General features: G+C 39.5%; 1 protein-coding gene across 1 annotated transcript; it reads right to left on the reverse strand.

The window, feature by feature from the left end:
* Window positions 1-13,520: 13,520 nt before the first annotated feature.
* On the reverse strand, window positions 13,521-14,517 carry CMC4 (C-X9-C motif containing 4). Its single transcript, XM_037497091.2, has one exon. The coding sequence runs from the start codon at window positions 14,253-14,255 to the stop codon at window positions 14,049-14,051; it is 207 nt and encodes a 68-aa protein (XP_037352988.1). The 5' UTR covers window positions 14,256-14,517; the 3' UTR covers window positions 13,521-14,048.
* Window positions 14,518-18,871: the final 4,354 nt, after the last annotated feature.

Here is an 18,871-nt window from a genome sequence, read left to right on the forward strand (position 1 = left end):
ATTTAAAAATTCAAAATTGGACTCAAATTTGATGAGGATTGTTCTTCTAGTATGAGTAGATTTAACACATAATGCCCTTGACTGGATTGTTGAGTGCCTTGTTCTAAAATTAGGGTAACTTTGGTGTTGTTGAAAAATGTTGGTGCTTACTGTTGGGGCAGGTTTTACTTTCTATGGAGTCTAGAGGTCAGTTGTGTACTATGTGATGGTAGACCCAGGATGTCATTTCTTGTAGCAAATTTAAAACTATGATTTCCCCATAAAAGGCGGTGAATCAATGTTAGTTTTTTTTTTTTAAATATCTTGTTCTTTGAAGAGTGGACTGCAATAACACTAACTTGTACTTCAACTAGCACTGTTGTGGTTGCTACTAGAAGTTTTGCTTAAATTTAAAGCATTTCTAGACCTTTCAACTGCATATCAGTTCGTTTTTTTATTTTTATTTTTTTAAGATTTGTTTATTTATACAAGAACTGGGGTACAGCCAGAGATGTGGGAGGGTAAGAGAATTCACCAGAGACAGAGTGGGGAGCAGAATAGGCAGATGACCAAAAGCGCTGCTGAGAGGAGCAGCGGGCAAGACAGGAGAGGTCTGCTTCACCATGTGGGTATCTCCCTGGGCAGCCAGGAATCGATCCCGAGCTACAGAGGCTGCGGACATCTTCACAGCATTGCGCTCAACCCGCTGCACCACCAGGGAGGCCCTTAGTTCGTTTTTAGATCCTTTGGCTCAAAAATAATCAAGAAGTATGATTAGGAAATAAATTCACATTTATCAGTGTTTCTTTAACAACTTTTAGAGTATTTTCTTAATGTAGATTGTTTATTTTGCAAAATTTGGATAAGGATTATAAGTTCAGCTTGGACACATTTAGTTTGAGATGGCTTCAAAATATCCAAATATAGATATTTTCATTTTTTTCCTGTATACCCTTTCATTCTTCATTTATATTTTAGATTAAAAATAAAATGACATGTTTATCTTTTAGTGTTACCTTAGATTTTTAACATTTTTCTATGTTGTTCTATGCTACTACTTGATAAAGATGTTTTTAAAAGTTACTTAAACTGAATATGGTGGTTTCTAAATATTTGCTGTTTTGAGTTAATATACAGTAGACATCTTTATATATTCATCTTTTTTATTCTTTTGATTTAGAAATCCTAAGAAATAGTATTATCAGTACAAAATATATGAGTATCATTGTGGCTTGATCTGTGTTGCCAATTATTGTCATGTCTTCCGGAGGAGTTATAGCTCATTGAACTGGTCAGCATGTAAGTTGACTGTTTTTTTACCACCTGCCCACATTACAAATAATCAGTGATGAGTAGCTATCCTGAGTATATGTAGATCGGTAAACACAAATTACACAATCCTGTGTAATCAAATGCTAGTTATATGACCTTGGATTAGTTAGCAACCTCTCTAAACCTTACTTTCAATATCTATAAAATGGGAATGAGGATTATACACTTAATGTTATTATGAAGATCAAATAGATAACACCTATAAAGATCTTAGCACAAATAAGCATCAATTGCTATAATTGTTACCAATATTTTTATTAGTATATGAATATTTTTTCACATGCTGTTTAATAATTTTCATTTTCTTTTGTATCACCAGCTGTTTCTTTTGTCTTCCTGTTTTTTTGGGAGAGTTATGTTATTTTCAATCCTTAAGATGAGATATAACACTCCTTGTTTGGTATTTAGATTGATTTTCCTCCAAACTTGATTGTTTTTGTTATTTAGAAATTTACATTTGTAAAAATTTTATCTAGTTATCATTTCTTTCATATTTTTTTCTTTTGCATCAAATCTGAGGAACGTATTATCATTCTTCCAAAGACCTGTTTGGTATTCTACTAGTTCTTAATGATTTTAAAACTATTGTGTTCTATTTGAGGGCTTGATTCTGTGCATTAACACATATCATTTTCTTGCCTCCCTTTTTCTGTTAACAGACTTAACCTACTTATCCCAATATCATTTTAAAATAATCTTCCCTTTTCCATTGCATTTAGAAAACTTATTCCCCACACATGATGTTCTGTTAGGTGACTATTTTAATCAGTAATGAACTGTGTTGTGACCATTTCTTTGAGGTCACTGGGGCCAGTGATGTCAGGAATTTTCACTGTCTTGGCAGAGTCTTTTACAAAGACAGTTGCTCACTACATTCTGTCCCAAGGTAATTGTGGGTAGTACACAAGAATTTAGACTTACTCAAAAGCTATAAATCTTATCTCCAGTAAATAAAATAAAACTGGCTAATGATCACCAACCATATTTTCTTTCTTCTAAGGGGTGGGCTTGAAAAAGAAAAGGGCAGCTTTCTTACAATAGCACTAAAAAGCTTTTAAGCAGAAAACAGCCATGTCAGCCAAGAGAAGCTGTCCTTGTTACACAAACACACCTTCTCAATTCAGCCCTTTCATGTTACAGTTGTTTCCACATCTGTAGATCCATGAGAGATCTATGCTGAAAATTTGTACCTATGTATTTAAAGTACTTTGTTTTCCAGAAATAAAGCACTCGCTTTTATTGAGACATGTCAGGGCAGGTTAGTTTCAGAGAAATATACCCTTGTGTAAATAATTTGCCTGTAATACATTTCCAGTTATCTGTAGAGGAACCCATTGGGTGTGGAATTTGGAGGAAGGCTGACCTGGGTAGCTATAGATCATCTAATTATCTAGTAGAGTTGAAATCAGTGTGCTTAGATCTCTCATCTTTGGAGACACATCTGGATGAGCCACAGTGAATCACATGGATTTGGGTTTATGGTCTTGTCTTAGTTCAGTTGAGGCATAAGGAAATTATTTTTACTGTCATCTGACCTTACTTATTTTCCTCATAATAGAAAAAACATGGATTTGGGCTGATGCCATTTAATAAAAAATGCAAAGAGTTTAGTGAGCTGCATGAGCCCAGATTTTGGCTGTTTACAACTCAGTTGTGGAGATAAAACCTACCCATATGAAAAGTTTACTTGTACATACAAATTTATGAAAATTTGGTAGAAATCAGTGCATAAATTGGAGTCAAATGTTGGCATAGTGACAAAGTGAGAGTATAGAGGGATGAATCACCGTTGGGAGGGAGAATCCACAGCAACTTCGTAGGTGAGGTAGGACACAACTGGGACTTGAAGGGTGGCTGGTGGAAGTGAAGATAGGATACAGAGCATTCAGATAAGAAGTAGCCTAAAGAAAGACCAAAGGACCCAAATGAGGAAAATGTGCAGAAGAAGCAGTGATTAAACAAGGAGCTGGTGTGAAGGGGACTACAGGGGGGAATGTTGTTTGATGATGAACAGCTTTAAATGGCAGACTTTCTCCCTTAATATTAGTGGAAAACTGGGCCTCCCTGGTGGTGCAAGGGGCTAAGCACTGCACTAGGAAGCAACCTGCAGCCTCTGCAGCACAAGTTTGACCACTGGCTGGCCAGGGAGCAACCCACATGGCGAGGTAGACCTCTCCTGTCTTGCCCACTGCTCCCCTCAGCAGTGCACTTCAGTCAGTCTGCCTGTTCTGTTCCCCACTCTGTCTCTGGTGAATCCTCTCACCCCTCCGCATCTCTGGCTTATACCCCAGCTCTTGTATGCATAAATAAATAAATCTTTAAAAAGATATATTAGTGGAAAACCAAGTTTGTTTTTTTTTAGTAGTAGTATTCAACAGCTGTTTGAATATGAATGCTAGGTATCACTGTACTACTGAAATTTTGCCTTTATGTTTGTTTTAATTAGGATAATGAAGGATTCATTTGGGTTTTTAAGAACACAGAATTAAAAATAAAAAAAAAACTCCCCAGTGTTAAAGCACCTGTTGAAACACCAGTGAAACTGCGCTGTGATACTATAATGGTGAATACATGTGGACACATGGATACATTTGTCTAGACTTATAGAAAGCATAACAGAGTGAGCCCTGATTCAGAGTATGGGCTCTGGGTGAATATGATGTGTCAGTGTAGGATCCTCATTTGTAACAAATGTACAACTCTGGTGGGGAAAGCTGCATTTTGGGTTACACGGTATCAGCCCACGTCCAGGAGGATGTCATGTGTGAAGACAGGGCATATATTGGAAATCTCTTTAAACTTCCACTTTATTTTGCTGTTGACCTAAAGTTGGTAAAATAAAATAACCTGGTTGAAAGAAAGATTTTTAAAAAGAATGAGAGTAATAGATATACACAGGTTTCTTTAAAAAAAAAAAAAAAACTTGAATACAGCTAACCAAGGTAAAATTTAAAAATGCACACCTCCTATGGAGAAATATGTGAATAATTTGATTTTTCATCTGTGAGTTCAAGTCTCGTCTTTTTTAAAACCATACTCTTTGAAATAATTGGAGTAGTGGCATCCTAAAAATTATATTTCTAGTATTTGTTAATTGGGCTTTCACCTTTCAAATATATCTAAATTATACCTCAGTCATCATGGAGCTCCCAATCATTGAGTCCCATTGGTCACACGTGTTGGTGTTCTCTACAAAACTAGTTACGCGTGCATAGCTCCCATAATGAAGGCAGTTACTGCACTTAACATGGCAAGATGATGCAATAGAATGTCCCCGGGCACCCAACAGCTGGATGTGCAGGTCCAAAGGAAGCCAGTGGGTTCTACATCCTTCCCAACAAGGTTTACCCTTAATATTTTTTTGTGTACACTTTCATTCACCTCAGCTCTCCTCCCGGTTGAGGAAACTCAGGCAGTTCAGGGAGTTAAGGGATTTATAATGAGACCTAGGAGGTGGCAAAGGACTCCATTTGTTTATTTTCTCTATCTGTTCTGTCTCACACAATTCTCTCATCTCGTATTTCTTATAAATATTTTGACGTTCTGTTAAATTTTCTCTAATTTCTTCCATCTGGAAAAATGGAGTATTTATCAGACAATTGCAGCCATCTTGTTTATTTTCAAACCCTGACCACTCAATTGCTTACCAAAAAAAGAAAGAAAATAAGAAAGCTTAACATATCCTTGCAGAACTGGATCATGGGGATTGTGATTTTGAAAGAATATTTAAAAAAAAGTGAGCAATGATACTCATGAACTACAAAGAGGAATAATTATTTCTGTTGTATGCTGTCAGTTATTTTGGGGGCTTCTGAAGTGTCAATCCTGCAGGAGTGTCTAAGATCATACAGTGCGCTCAAGTGAGAGGTCAGCCAGGCTCCCCCATGTGGAGTCAGTTAGGTTTGTGAAGGCTGTTGAGGCTCAGTGACCTCATCAGGGCTCTGCTCAACAGTATTCTCTTACATTTTTTAAAAAAGATTTTATTTATTTTTGCATAGAAGAATTTGGGTGTAGGCCAGAGGTGCGGGGGGTGGGGGAGGGGTGAGTAGATTCACCAGAGAAAGAGTGGGAAGCAGAACAGGTGGATCTACTGGAATACATTGCTTAGGGGAGCAGGGTCAAGACAGGGGAAGTCTGCTGTGCCATGTGGATTAGCTCCCTGGCCAGGGGCTGGCGTGGTGGGCAGTAGCCAAGGTAGTGCTAAGACTTAACCCCTAGGACACTAGGGAGACCCTCTCACACTATTTTTGAATGGTTGCCCCCTTGTCACTGGAGCTCCCAGCTGGAAAGGCTTTCTGTTTGCTCAGGTACATCTGATGAGGTTGCCGTATTTGGTGGGCATTTCCCTTAAGGATGGTAGCATTTTGGGGACAGCTCAGCTACAAGTATGACTAGTTAATTTTTACATTTGTGATTCTCTTTCTTACTCACTATTTCTGTCTTTAATGTTTAGATTACATATTCTCCTCATTGTAACATTACTACATGAATGTTGTAGGAAAATGCAGAAGATACTTTTGAAGTATAAGCAGTTTTTAAAAATTATAATCTTGGGCCTCCCCTGGTGGTGCAGGCGGTTGAGCGCAACACTGTGAAGCTGTCCACAGCCTCTGCAGTGCAGATTCGATCCTGGCTGGACGGCGAGGGTCCCACATGGCGTGGCAGACTTCTCCTGTCATGCCCGCTGCTCCCCTCAGCAGTGTATTTCATCAGTCTGCCTGTTCTGTTCCCCACTCTGTCTCTGGTGAATTCTCTCACCCTCCCGTGAATCTGGCCTGTACCCAGGTTCTTGTATAAATAAATAAATAAATCTTAAAAAAAATTATAATCTTACCATCCAAGAGGATCTGTGTGATTTGAGTATTTTTTCCCTTTTTGTGGGGAGGGATATAAATATATTTTCAAAATACATATATATATATTTTTTGGTTTTCTTTCATTTTTAGTGGATGTTATACCAGGAATTTTATTGTGTGTCATGGTGCATTCTTTATACACATGATTTTTTTGAAGGTTGCTTAATATTCTACTTTATCAATTTTGCATTAATTGTACATTTATTATACATTATACATTATAATTATACATTTATTATACATTAATTGCACATTAATTATACAAAATAATACATTTCTTTTATTAGAAATGTGTTTTGATAATTTTTTGAGCATTATAAATAAGGCCAAGATGAGTAATATTTTGCATACACATCTTGAGTTTTAGCCTAAGAAGAATGGAATGTTTTTAAATAAAAATTTTTCTTGGAAATATTTTTAATATGAAAAATTCAAATAAACATAAAAGTTGAGTTTAATACAAAGAATTCCTATATATCTGTCATTGAATTTCAACAGCTATCCAAATTTTCATAAATGGGAATATTTTTCTACATTTGTAATTACTTTTACTGCTTCAGGTACCCTTTAAAAAAATCCCCCAAAAGGTTGTGTCAATTTATATTTCTATGAACTGTCTTAGTAAGAATATTAATGTAAGAAACTAAATTTTATAGGCATTTTTGATAGCAGAGTTTGAAGACATTTTTACATTTTCTTTGCAAATTATATTTAATCTTTTTGCACTGTACATTCCTATCTTTTGTCCCTTTTCCTTTTTTAGTAATGCTTTTTCTTATTTCAGGAACTGTATATAAGAGGGCTATTAAACTGTCATAAATGTTGCAGAATTTATTTGCCTTTTATTTATTTAAAAAATTATTTATTTATGCATACAAGAGCTGGGGTACAAGCCAGAGATGTGGGGGGTGAGAGGCTTGACCAGAGACAGAGTGGGGAACTGAAATACACTGCTGAGGGGAGCCACGGGCGTGCTCCCTGGCCGGCCGGTGGATCGAACTCGTACTGCAGAGGCTGCGGATTGCTTCATAGTGCGGTGCTTAACCTCTTGCGCCACCAGGGAGGCCCTTATTTGCCTTTTGAATGAATATAAGCTGTTTTCTGAGAGGAAGCAGTTTTCTTTTTTTTTAAAGATTTATTTATTTTGGGCCTCCTGGTGGCACAGTGGGTTGAGCGCAGAGCTGTGAAGCTGTCCGCAGCCTCTGCATCGCGGGTTCGATTCCCAGCTGGCCAGGGAGAGACCCACATGGCATGGTAGACCTCTCCTGTCTCGACCGCTGCTCCCCTCAGCAGTACTTTTGGTCTGTCTGCCTGTTCTGCTTCCCGCTCTGTCTCTGGTGAATTCTCTCACCCTCCCGTACCTCTGGCCTATACCCTAGTTCTTGTATAAATAAGTAAATCTTAAAAAAAATGGTGATGAAGCTTCTAGGTGCATGCATAGTTCAGATCTACACTTGAAATATACATACTGGGTGACTTGAAGCTCTTTGTTAAGCCCTCTGGGCCTCAGTTTTTTCATCTATGAAAGATGTGATTATGATGTCGTTTTTGGAGTTAGTGCGGAGTCCTTGGGTTTACTCTGGGAAAGGTATCCCCAGAGCTCCCATTTCAGCAGCATGTGGCGAGTTTCCCGGGCGAGTTTCTCCACGAGACAGAGACAGTAGTTATATTGAAAGAGCAGGTTTATTAGGGAAAGGGACAGAAGAATAAAGGACACTTGCATAGACACAAGAAAGCAGGAAGAGCAGCCCCAGAAGAGACAGGTTTGCTAAGAGAAGCCTGCATGGTTGCAGGCAGGCGGCCTTGACAGGTCATGGGCAGGCAGGAAGCTGCTGCCCTGCAGGAGAGAGTTGGTGAGAAGAGGCATCCCCATAGTCACAGGTGGGCCGATGGAGTGCTGCCCTGAGCCTGTGCAGAGACTGTATGGATATAGTTGTCTTCTCTTTGGGAGGGGTCACTCCTCCATGGTGTGGCCTGCTTGTTGCTGATTTAAGATAACTAGGCAAAACCAGGAAGGAACCAGAGATTCCAGGGTGGGTCCAATTTCCATATCTTTACCCTCAGGCCTGTGCTCCACTCCCTATAGCATCTGATCTTGCTTGGGTCTTATGCCTTGTGATAAGGCACTGGTGCCTAAGGGTCACGACCTCTACAGCTGGGTTAATGGTCAGATTGTTCCCCTCAACCCCCTCCTTGTGAGTCAGGTTCTGGTCTTGGGGCATCTCCTTTCCAGCCTTTCTATTCTTGTCCTCCATCTGTTATAGGACAGGGAGAGGGGCACATCAACTATATCATTACATATTCATAAAGTTGATGTGAGAATTGACAGTATATGTGAGATACTTAGAAGCAAATGCAAATAGATATTAGCTATTGTTACTATACATTTAACTCTGGATTCAATGGAAGCATTTTGGTATGTAACTGATAACTGTAAAATTTTTTTATTAAAGTCTTTGCTAACAAAAATCTTTAAAGCTTTGTGGTGAACACATTTCAACAGAGGGGGAAACATTTAAAAAATAGATAAAAAAATAAATGTGGTTCCCCCCCACCCCTGCTAAAATAAAACAGAATCTTGCTTATAATTCATCCTAGAATTATAGAAAAATATTTTTTTTCTTAGATGTGAAAGAAACATTACCTATTATCAGCTAAACCTTGTTTTAAAAAATGGAGGAAACTATCGTGGAGATATTATAGGACAGGGAGAGGGACCACCCTGTTACAATCCCCCCTTTTAATTTTTATTCCACCATATCTATGGTGGCACAGATCTAATGGTGTAATTTTAGGAGTCAGTCTTTTTTTTTTTCAGGGTTACAATGTGGGTAAGAGAAGCAACAATTAGTCAGTAGTATTGTCCATGAATGTCCAGTATGACAGTTTTCCATTACTTGAAAATAGTCCATTATCCAAGCCAAAAGAAAAAAAGTTCTGGAGTATTAGCTAAAACAAGACCGCAAATATATCAAAATGACAGGGAAAAAAATGTTAAAATGGTTCAACTTATGCAAAACACAAATTTTCTCAACCTTGATCCCAAACTTTTAACAGCATAGCAAAAGTTTATTGTAACAGGGTGGTCCCCAGGAAAGGGGGAGATTCCCTGCCCCACCCAAGGGAGGGTGGAGCTGAGCAGGAAGAGGAGAAGCTGCAGAAGAGACTGAGGAAGGAAGCAGGATGGAGCCAGGAGACCTGTAAGAGGCGCATGGAGCCTAGAGACACGTGAAGAAACTGCGCTTGTCTTTTGGTCGTGGACTGGGTGACACAGATGTGGGTGAGACCCGTGGGGAGGGGACAATGGCAGCTTTTATCTTGATGTTGATTTTGCTCTTTTCCTTCCGGGCTTGTCCGGTTGTTTGTGACCCTTTTCTGTGGGTCCCCACTGGAAGATGCTTTAGACTTGTAGCAGGCTTTGGGGCCTTGTTCTGGGCCGATCCCATTTGGATGGAGTTTTACCCACGAGGGGTTGGGTAACTTTGGGTGCTTCATTTAGAAACTAGACTCTTTGCCTTACCTGTATTGTTTCCTAGTTTTATTAAAGTTCCTTCCCATTAAAGTCTCATGTTTTGTGTTGATGCGGCGGATGGCAGAACCCATTTAGAATAGGCAGGTTTGCGGGGTTTGGGCTGCCCCTCTCCCTGTCCTATAACAGAGAGATGACAGGTTCTCAGGGCTGAGAAGCAGCTGAGTTGAGACTAGAATCAGTTTCATACCACAAAGTAAAGTGACTTTCTAGTTCTGTAGAAACTAGATTGACGCTCTTCAAATGGACATCTGTGGTCAACCTGGGTGTTTTGCACCTGAATTCCCTGCATAATTGCAACAATTCTTGCTTTTGACTTGCTTATGAGGAATTCAACCCATTGAAATGGAGCAATTGAAAAATAATATTCAGGCTGTAACTGTAGACCAGTAGCTACTTCAGTCATTGGGGTCTAGCATTTGTACACTGGCTAATAGATGTTTATTGAGCATGTATGGAGCCCTTGACCCTGCAATGGAGAACCAGACAGAGATGCCTGCCCTCATGGGGTCTGTATTCACCTGATATTGAAACAAAAAACAATGAGTTATCAAGAGTGATAAGCAGTTATCTCAAAAGGGTGCCCCATCACTGTGGAGGGCTGGAGTTGTGGATCCCACGTTAGAAGGGATAGTCAGGGAAGGAAAACCTTTCCAAACTGTAAGAACTTCCAAAACTTTGGTGAGAAGCAGCCTGCTATGTAAATATCTGCAGGAATGGGGATTCTGGCAGAGGGAACACCAAGATCTTAGGGACTGGGATCCAGAAACATTGGCTGTATTATCTATTGGATTTCCTCTCATTTTTTCAATCTCCTGTTTGTTAATATGGGTACATAAGAAAAGCAATTATCTGGAGGGTGGGGAGATTCTGTAGACAGTTTAGCCATAGTCCTTGTAGATGAAAAAGGGCCTTGCCTTCTCTTGCATTACTCTGCATATAAGTCAGTGTCATCTAAGATGAGGTGGAGGTGGTAGAGGTGTTGGGGGTGGTGGGGAGCCTTTAAGAGGGTCTGCCAGCCCTAAACAGCAGGTTTTGGTTTTCCTTGAGCATGCTAATGTTAGCACAGTTCTGGCTGTGCTGCCAGGCCCTTCCATACACATGGCTGTGGGGATGCTGGAGCAGTCATGTATTGATTGGAGTAGTTGCAGCATTTTACTCACTTCTGACTGGAAGACTCATGTTCTGGCAATTTCTGCCAGGGTGCTCCTAAGAGAGGAACATTTTGTGAGAATCATGTTCCCCTTGATTTCCCACACGCAGTTGCTCTAGAAAACTCTCACATTGGCTACCTGGTGCACATTCTCCATTGAATGATTAAAATAAGACCAAACAAACAAAAAATCAGAAGACTTTTTTAAACAGCTCACTTATTTTTAACTTTGCCTTTGGAGGGGTCACCCTGCAGCGTTTAGAGGGCAGCGTGTTACCTTTTTTACACTTGTGTTATCACCTTCAACTTTGCCTGCTACATTAAAAAGCCTGCAGTAAAATAATTATTGACTGAATAAAGTACCCATAGCAGAATCTAAAAGACATTCCCCTCCCATCTCCCAATTCCTCCATCTGACTTTAGTCTTCCCAGGAGAGTTCTGACCCACTCACCTAGGGGAGAGCTACTCTGGACTTTTTCTACTTGTACTATGAAGGGACAAATGAGCAGGATGGTAAAGAATACGGTATGAAGGGCAGCAAATGAGGAGGATCCCACATGGTGCGCAACCTCTCCTGCCAGAACTTCAGTCCTTCTGTGCTCTGCTCTTCTGAGTTCCCTCACCCTCCCACATTGACTGTGCCCAGTGCATGATAAATAAATTGCCTCTAATTATCTTTGTTCTTCTTCTGAAAATTATGGGTGAAAATTTCACTAATTAGAAGTGAATAATAAAATTATCGCCCTCTTGACTATTAGATTTCCTTAGGGTTTTTAGTCTCTAGGTCTCTAGCATTATTTTATTCTGTATGTGCCTGTATATTTAATTAGTTTCTTGTAAACAGCATATAGTTTGTCATGTTTTTGATCCACTCTAACAATTGCTCTTTTAATTGGTGTATTTAGGTCATTGACATTTAAAGTGATTATTGATAGAGTTGGGTTTATATCTACCCTATTCGTTACTAATATTCATTAACTGTTTTCTTTTTTTTAAAGATTTACTTATTTATTTATACAAGAACTGGGGTACAGGTCAGATCCGTGGGAGGGTGAGAGGATTCACCAGACACAGAGTGGGGAACAGAACAGGCAGAATGACTAAATACACTGCTGAGGGGAGCAGCGGGCGCAACAGGAGAGGTCTGCAGCGCCATGTGGGACCCTCACTGGCCGGCCGGCTGGGATTGAACCGGCGCTGCAGAGGCTGTGGACAGCTCGACAGCGTGGCGCTCAACCACCTGCGCCACTAGGGGAGGCCCTCATTAACTTTTCTATTCATTGTTCTTGGTCTTTGTTCCTATTTCTGTCTTCCAGTCTTTTTCTGCCTTTGAGGTTTTTATTGAGCATTTATTTTTTTTCAATTTTTAAAAAATTTATTTATGCATACAAGAACTGGGGTAAAGGCCTGAGGTGTGGGTGTGAGTGAGAGGATTCACCAGAGACAGAGAAGGGAGCAGAACAGGCGGCTCTACTGAAAAATACTGCTGAGGGGAGCAGTGGGTGAGACAGGAGAGATCTGCTGTGCCATGTGGGTTGTTCCCTGGCGGGCTGGGATCAAACTCGTGCTGCAGAGGCTGTGGGTAGCTTCATAGTGCTGTGCTTAACCCCTTGCACTACCAGGGAGGCGCATTTTATTGAGCAGTTAATATGATTCCATTTTTTTCACCTTTCTTAGCATAGCAATTATACATTTATTTTACTTTGGTTGCCCTGGAGTTTATAATAAATATTTATAATTTATCCAGGTGTACTTTAAAAAAACACTGTACCATTTCATGGGAAGTGTACTTATAATAAAGTCATTCTAATTCCTTTCTTCCATCCCTTTTAATCATTGTTACTCATTTTACTTATATATAAACATGCATAAGTAACTCATTTTACTTATATATAAACATGCATAAGTACTATTTATAATATATATAATACATAAGCACACATAATTAAATATGCTGTTGGTATTATGTTGAACAAACTTATCTGTTAGATGAATTAAGAATAAGAAAGTAAGTTTTTATTTTACCTCCAACTATTCCGTCTTTGATGCTCTTTTTTTTATGCAGAGCTGAGTTTTCCATGTATAGTAATTCCTCATTTAATATCAATTGTTTCTTGGAAACTTCAACTTTCAGCAAAAAGACATAACAAGACCAACCATAGGCTAATTGATATAAACAAGAGTTAAGTTCCTACAGTATATTTCTGGTCACAAAAATATCACCAAGTTTTTGAGTAAAGACCCCCCCAAACACTTCTTATATTAAACAATCATTTCTGTTTATCCATTTATTTTCCAATCTGCTTATTACAGTTCAGGGTCATGGGTGACCATGGTCTGTGCCTGAAGTTCAGGGCACAAGGTGGGAGCCAAACTTAGACAGGAGGCCCTTCCATCACAGACACACTCACAACCACTCTGAGACTAGAGGCACTGAGACATGGCAGTGAGCCTACTGTGCACATCTTTGGGATGTGGGAGGGAATTGGAGTTTCTGGGAAAACCCCATGTAGATATGGGGAAAATGTGCAAAGTGCACAGATAGCGGCCACTGTTTGGAATTTTGTTTTACCAACCTTATAACTAAGTGATACCATACCCATGCTATTTTGATGACCTACTCTATGTCATTTTCTTCAAAGAAACTGCTTTTAAAAATTATGTGACAGTTTTACTGGAAACAAGTTCCATCAACTTTTGTTTTTCTCAGAAAAATCTTTATTCCTCTTTCACCTTTGAAGGATTATTTCCCAGGGTACAGAATTCTAGGTTGGTGTTTTGTTTTTCTCTCTCAACACTTTAAATAGGTTACTATACTCTTTTCTTGATTGCATGCCTTCTGAGAAGTTGGATATAAATCTTATCTTTGTTCCTCTGCAGGTAAGATGTTTTTTCTCCTGACTTCTTTGAGGACTTTATCTTTGATTTTCTGTAATGATATACTTAAGTCTGGGTTTTTAAATTTTTTTTCCCTTAACAGTTCATTTTAGCAGTTCCGTTTTATTGCATTCTACATGTTTGTTTTTAGAAGATACTTATGTTTCTATCTGTCCTGTATAGAGAAGTAAATTCATTACCTTTTAAAATTGATATTTTCATTAGAAAGTTGCTGCACTTTGCCTGAAGTAGAGTCAGGAGGATACAGGGAATTCGCTTGGTGGAAGTTGGGGCAGTACTTGGCTGCTTCTCAGTAGAACTTCACTTTGCTGTGGACTTCGGTGTCAGCTCTCCTTCCCCTTCTTTTTCAAATCCTGAACAGACCAGAGAGCTTCCCTTGGGATAGCGCGCACAACACTTACGCAGCTCTTGAATGACAGCCTGACACTTAGATTCCATGTAGTTGTTGGCTTGTAAACATTTCTGTATTTCACAGGCTTGTTTCTGGCACGGATCCTTCTGGGGCATATCCAGAAGAATGAATATGATGTTTTTAGGGTTAATTAATCCGGAGAACAGCAAGGCTCAAGCTTCCAGGGGTCACGACCCTGGCTACTGCCGCTGGGATCAGGACCAGAGCTGGGGGGAGCTGAGGGGCTCTCCACCACGGTCCTCTCCCCCAAGTTAAGAGGCATGGGCCAGCCACTGAAGAGGTCTTGCAGAGTTGTTCAAGAGTCAGGGGCAGTTTCTTGGAAATAAAACAAACCATAACTGTCAGGACCAAATTTCAAAAGCGTGACCCGCCCCCGCCCCCTGGGAGGCCATTGTGATGCGCATGTGCACCAAGGCCACTTCCATCTTGGACCACTAGTAACCCTCCCTAGCCCTGCCTCCGGATACCTAAGGGGTGGGGATTAACTGGGAGTGGCAGGGCTGCTGTAGGGTGTTCTTTTTTCGTGGTGCATTTATCCTGTTGGGTTATTTGGTTTTTATTGTTGAATTACAGCTTTTTTGTATATCTTTGTTAGTAATCCCTTATTATATATTGTGGAAATATTTTCTCCCATTTTATAGGGTGTCTGTTTAATTATCTTGTATTTTTCCTTCATTATACAGGAGCTTTTTTTTTTTTAAGGATTAAGGCAATCCTAATTTTTTAAAAAAAATTCTTGCCATAGGGGTTGAGTCACCCAAAATATATTTATTGTTGATATTATGGAATGTATTACTAATGTTTTCTTCTATGTATTGTATTGTTGTATCTAAACCTTTAGTCCATTTGGTATTTAGTTTCTTATGTGGAGCACCATTTTTTCAAGAGTCTGTCTTTCCCATTTTATGGTCTTGGATGTTTTATCATAGATTAGTTGCAAGATTTATTTTTGAACTTTTGATTGGCCTTTGTATCTATTTTTTGGCCAACAGTTTTTAAGATTGTTGCATTCTAGTAAAGTTTGAAGTCAGGTTATGTGATATTTCCATTTCCTTTTTCCCTGGGGGGGGGTCTAGTGCAAGGATTAAACTGGTAAGCAAGGGGAAATGGCTGCTGCATTAAATATATTTAACATCTACTGAACATTTCTATGTGGCATAAATATATTGAAAATATTCATATTTTGTTTAGTTCTCATAACAACCTTAAGACATAAGTATTTTCTAGATGGTGAAATTGACTTATAGAGAAGTCAAGAAACTTGTCCAAAGCCACACAGCAAGTAAGTGGCAGAGCCAGAATTTGAACCCAGGCAGTATGTGCTCACAGTCCTGTAAGTTAGCCAAAGTGTAATGCAGTAGGAGAATACACACACATGTGTATGAACACACACGTGCACACACACACACACACACACACACACACACACACACTGTACTGCACTGCAGTCTTTGTGGTGTGAAGGAAAAGATGAACTCCTTTCAAGTTGATAGGATTTTTTCTTGAGAGCCTGGCTCCTACTAGGCTCTCAATAAATAGTGGTTGAATGAATAACATTCTCCTGACATCTAACTCACTGCTTTAAGTGGAAGTTAACCATTAAAGTGGAAAACTGTTTGAAGTATGTTAATCTAGAGTAAGAGTTTAGGGATCTGAAAGGGGTGAGATCCTGAGGCTTCTAGAGGTGTGAACAACCCATGCAATCTCACATGATAATCAGGGACTGATAGCAGCATAGCGATCATTTTTGGATCATGATGGCATTAAGATCCATTTCTCAGCCATGCCTTCAAAAAGCAGCTGTTTTATATCTGCTGTATTTTAAAGTCAGTAAAACACTGCATGTATAGATAGCAATTTTTTACTCTGTACTTAAAGATCTGTTAGGAAGGCAAATTTCATGTGAAGAGATTAACACACACACACACACATATATACACACACCCTGCCTCATTTTATTAAAATCTCCCCTTATTATTTCAAATAGGCTCATGTTCATACCACATTTATTCTTTACTGTTAATTGCTTCTTTATCAGTTAAGTTTTTGTAGGTCTTTTTTTCCTTTACTGAATTGCAGACTACCAAAGGCCAGATTCTGGTCTGTGTCCGCATGTCCCAACTCTTTGCCCATCCTCTCCAACAAGAATTTGTGCCTTTCAAATATCCTACCAAATCCGTTTCCTTTAAGGGAAGATATAAACTCTGTCCTTTCGGAAGCCAGGTTTGAGTATGTGTATAAGGTAGAGAAAGCCAAGGATTGTAAAATGTCAGGATATGACCAAATCACAAAGATGATTTAGGAAGGGGAGCACAACATATTAATGATTAAATAAATAAATAAATAAATAAATAAAAAGGTGAGGGTGCATTTAACTACCTTTATTCCACACATTATTAAGGTTAGTGAAACTACATATTTGTGGTGCTTATATTTCTACACAGAATGTTTAAAATGGAATTTTCTAATTTAGGCTTCATGAAACAACTTGCCTCACTTAGAATATTTTCCTGAAATATTTCTATTGGTTTATGAAAACTTAGTAAAAATGCTTTCAGATTTTACTAAAAATATTTTAAAATTTCTAGTTAGAAGATTGAATATACACATGAAATGCTTAAAGCAGAGTCAGATATTCTCATTTTTCATAGGATTTGTTCATTCTGTTGATTATGCTATTATTAAATGATCAGTGTTTTTAGTCTGGGCTCCCTGAGTTCAACTTAGATGATATTAGCATGTTACGACAGTAATATACCTTTCATTATTTTTATACCAGTTATTAAAAATGGCCCATTCAGAAGTTCTAATAATTTATGTAGCAAAATGCAAATCCATTTTAGACATGCAGGAGTAATGATTCTAGAATGATATGACAAATACTGGATGGTGTCACATTTTCTGTATGTGAATAGAGTAAAACAAAACAAAGGGACAGATGGAACCAACCACAACAAATCCTTGAAAGCTGATTGTAGAATTAAGGCTACCAGAGGGGAAGAGGGAAGGTGGGGAACACAGAGAGCAGGGGGCCCCATGGATTATGGTGGGGACAATGGTTGCCATGGTGGGGTAACATCTAAAGACGCATGAACCTGCACCTCTGAGTCAGTGATGCAAGCCATTGTGACCTCAAGAAAAATAAAAAACAAGAAAATATAGGTATATTTACTGTTAATAAATAAAAAGATGATTAGTTTTTGAAAACCAAATATGCCAGAACTGATGTAATCAAGTAATGACACCCTTTCCCTCAAAAATACTTGGGAGTTATATATTTAGCACAGTGATTTTTTAAAAAAGATTTATTTATTTTATGCATACAAGAACTGGGGTATAGGCCAGAGGTATGGGGGGTGAAAGGACTCACTGGAGACAGAATGGGGAGCAAAACAGGCAGATTGTCTGAAAACACTGCTGAGGGGAGTAGTGGGGAGACAGGAGAGGTCTACTGCACCATATGGGTCACCTCCCTGACCGGTCACTGAATTCGTGCTGCAATAGCTTCAGGTAGCTTCATAGTGCTACGTCTTAACCCATGCGCCACCAGGGAGGCCCTAATACAGTCATGTTTTTAATGTTCAAAGTATTCTGGAATCCATCTCTGCATTGCCAAAGCCCAAGTCATGCCCCTTTGAATGCCTGTGTTTATATGGTGGTAGCTGGGGAGACGTTTCGACAGTCACTCGACCCTCCATCGGGAAAGGACTTGCTCATTACCCAGCTGCCAGGAGTGTGAAGAGCTGACAGCACCGCTTGTTGGCTTTTCAGAGCTTGTCTCATCTTTCAGGCTGGGGTCCTGATCAGCTTGGAGTGACCCTCTCCAGTGACTAAGCAAGGTATCAGAAGGTCTAGCCATTTTGCCCAACTCAGACCCACTTCCTGGGCATCTTTGCTCCACACTCTGTTCAGCTGGCAGAGACATTGTCAGAGGTGCATCTCAGTCAGACGCCTTCCTTCATCCATCTGGCATTTCCCTCTTTCTTCATTGGTTGCTCCGCAATATGTCTCTTACACTCTTAACCTTTCAGATAAATCAACCTGTGACAACTGGTAACACCTTCATGCATTAACTCTTAAAAATAAATTGAGTGCTTATTTTTTTTTAAGATTTATTTATTTATGCATACAAGAACTGGGGTACAGGCCAGAGATGTGAGGGGTGAGAGGATTCACCAGAGACAGAGTGGGGAACAGAACAGGCAGACTGACTGAAATACACTGCTAAGGGGAGCAGCGGGAGTGTCAGGAGAGGCCTGCTGCGCCATGTGGGTAGCTCCCTGGCCGGGGATAGAACTCGTGCTGCAGTGGCTGTGGATAGCTTCATAGATTGCGTCTTAACCCCTTGCGCCACCAGGGAGGTCTGAGTGCTTAGTTTTTGCTGGTCATCTTCTAATTACTAGAGACACATTAAGGGATGTATCTGTCTACCTTACCCTGCCTTACAGGGCTTATCAAGGCCCAAATGGGGTACCAACAGACAGGTAGTGATAACAGAACTTGAACAGTAGTATGGGGAAGCAAGATCAGCATGATGGGAGTACTGAAGATTTTTGGGAAGTAAGGGAAGATTTCTTAAAGACATGATTTCTAAAGTCAAATCCAAGAAAGTTGATGGGGAGGACAGAATTTGCCAGGAAAATGAAACTGTGTGTTCAAAGAGTTAGTGGTGACTGGGATAGTATATGGCATGTTGCTGGATGAGTAGTCC

Source organism: Talpa occidentalis, unplaced genomic scaffold, assembly GCF_014898055.3.
Source record: "Talpa occidentalis isolate TD23 unplaced genomic scaffold, MPIMG_talOcc4v2.1 talOcc4.8, whole genome shotgun sequence".
Classification (NCBI taxonomy): Eukaryota; Metazoa; Chordata; class Mammalia; order Eulipotyphla; family Talpidae; genus Talpa; species Talpa occidentalis.

Bases quoted from the DNA above. Each gene is read 5' to 3' on its own strand.
- CMC4 (XM_037497091.2), bottom strand. From the start codon at position 14,255: ATGCCCCAGAAGGATCCGTGCCAGAAACAAGCCTGTGAAATACAGAAA.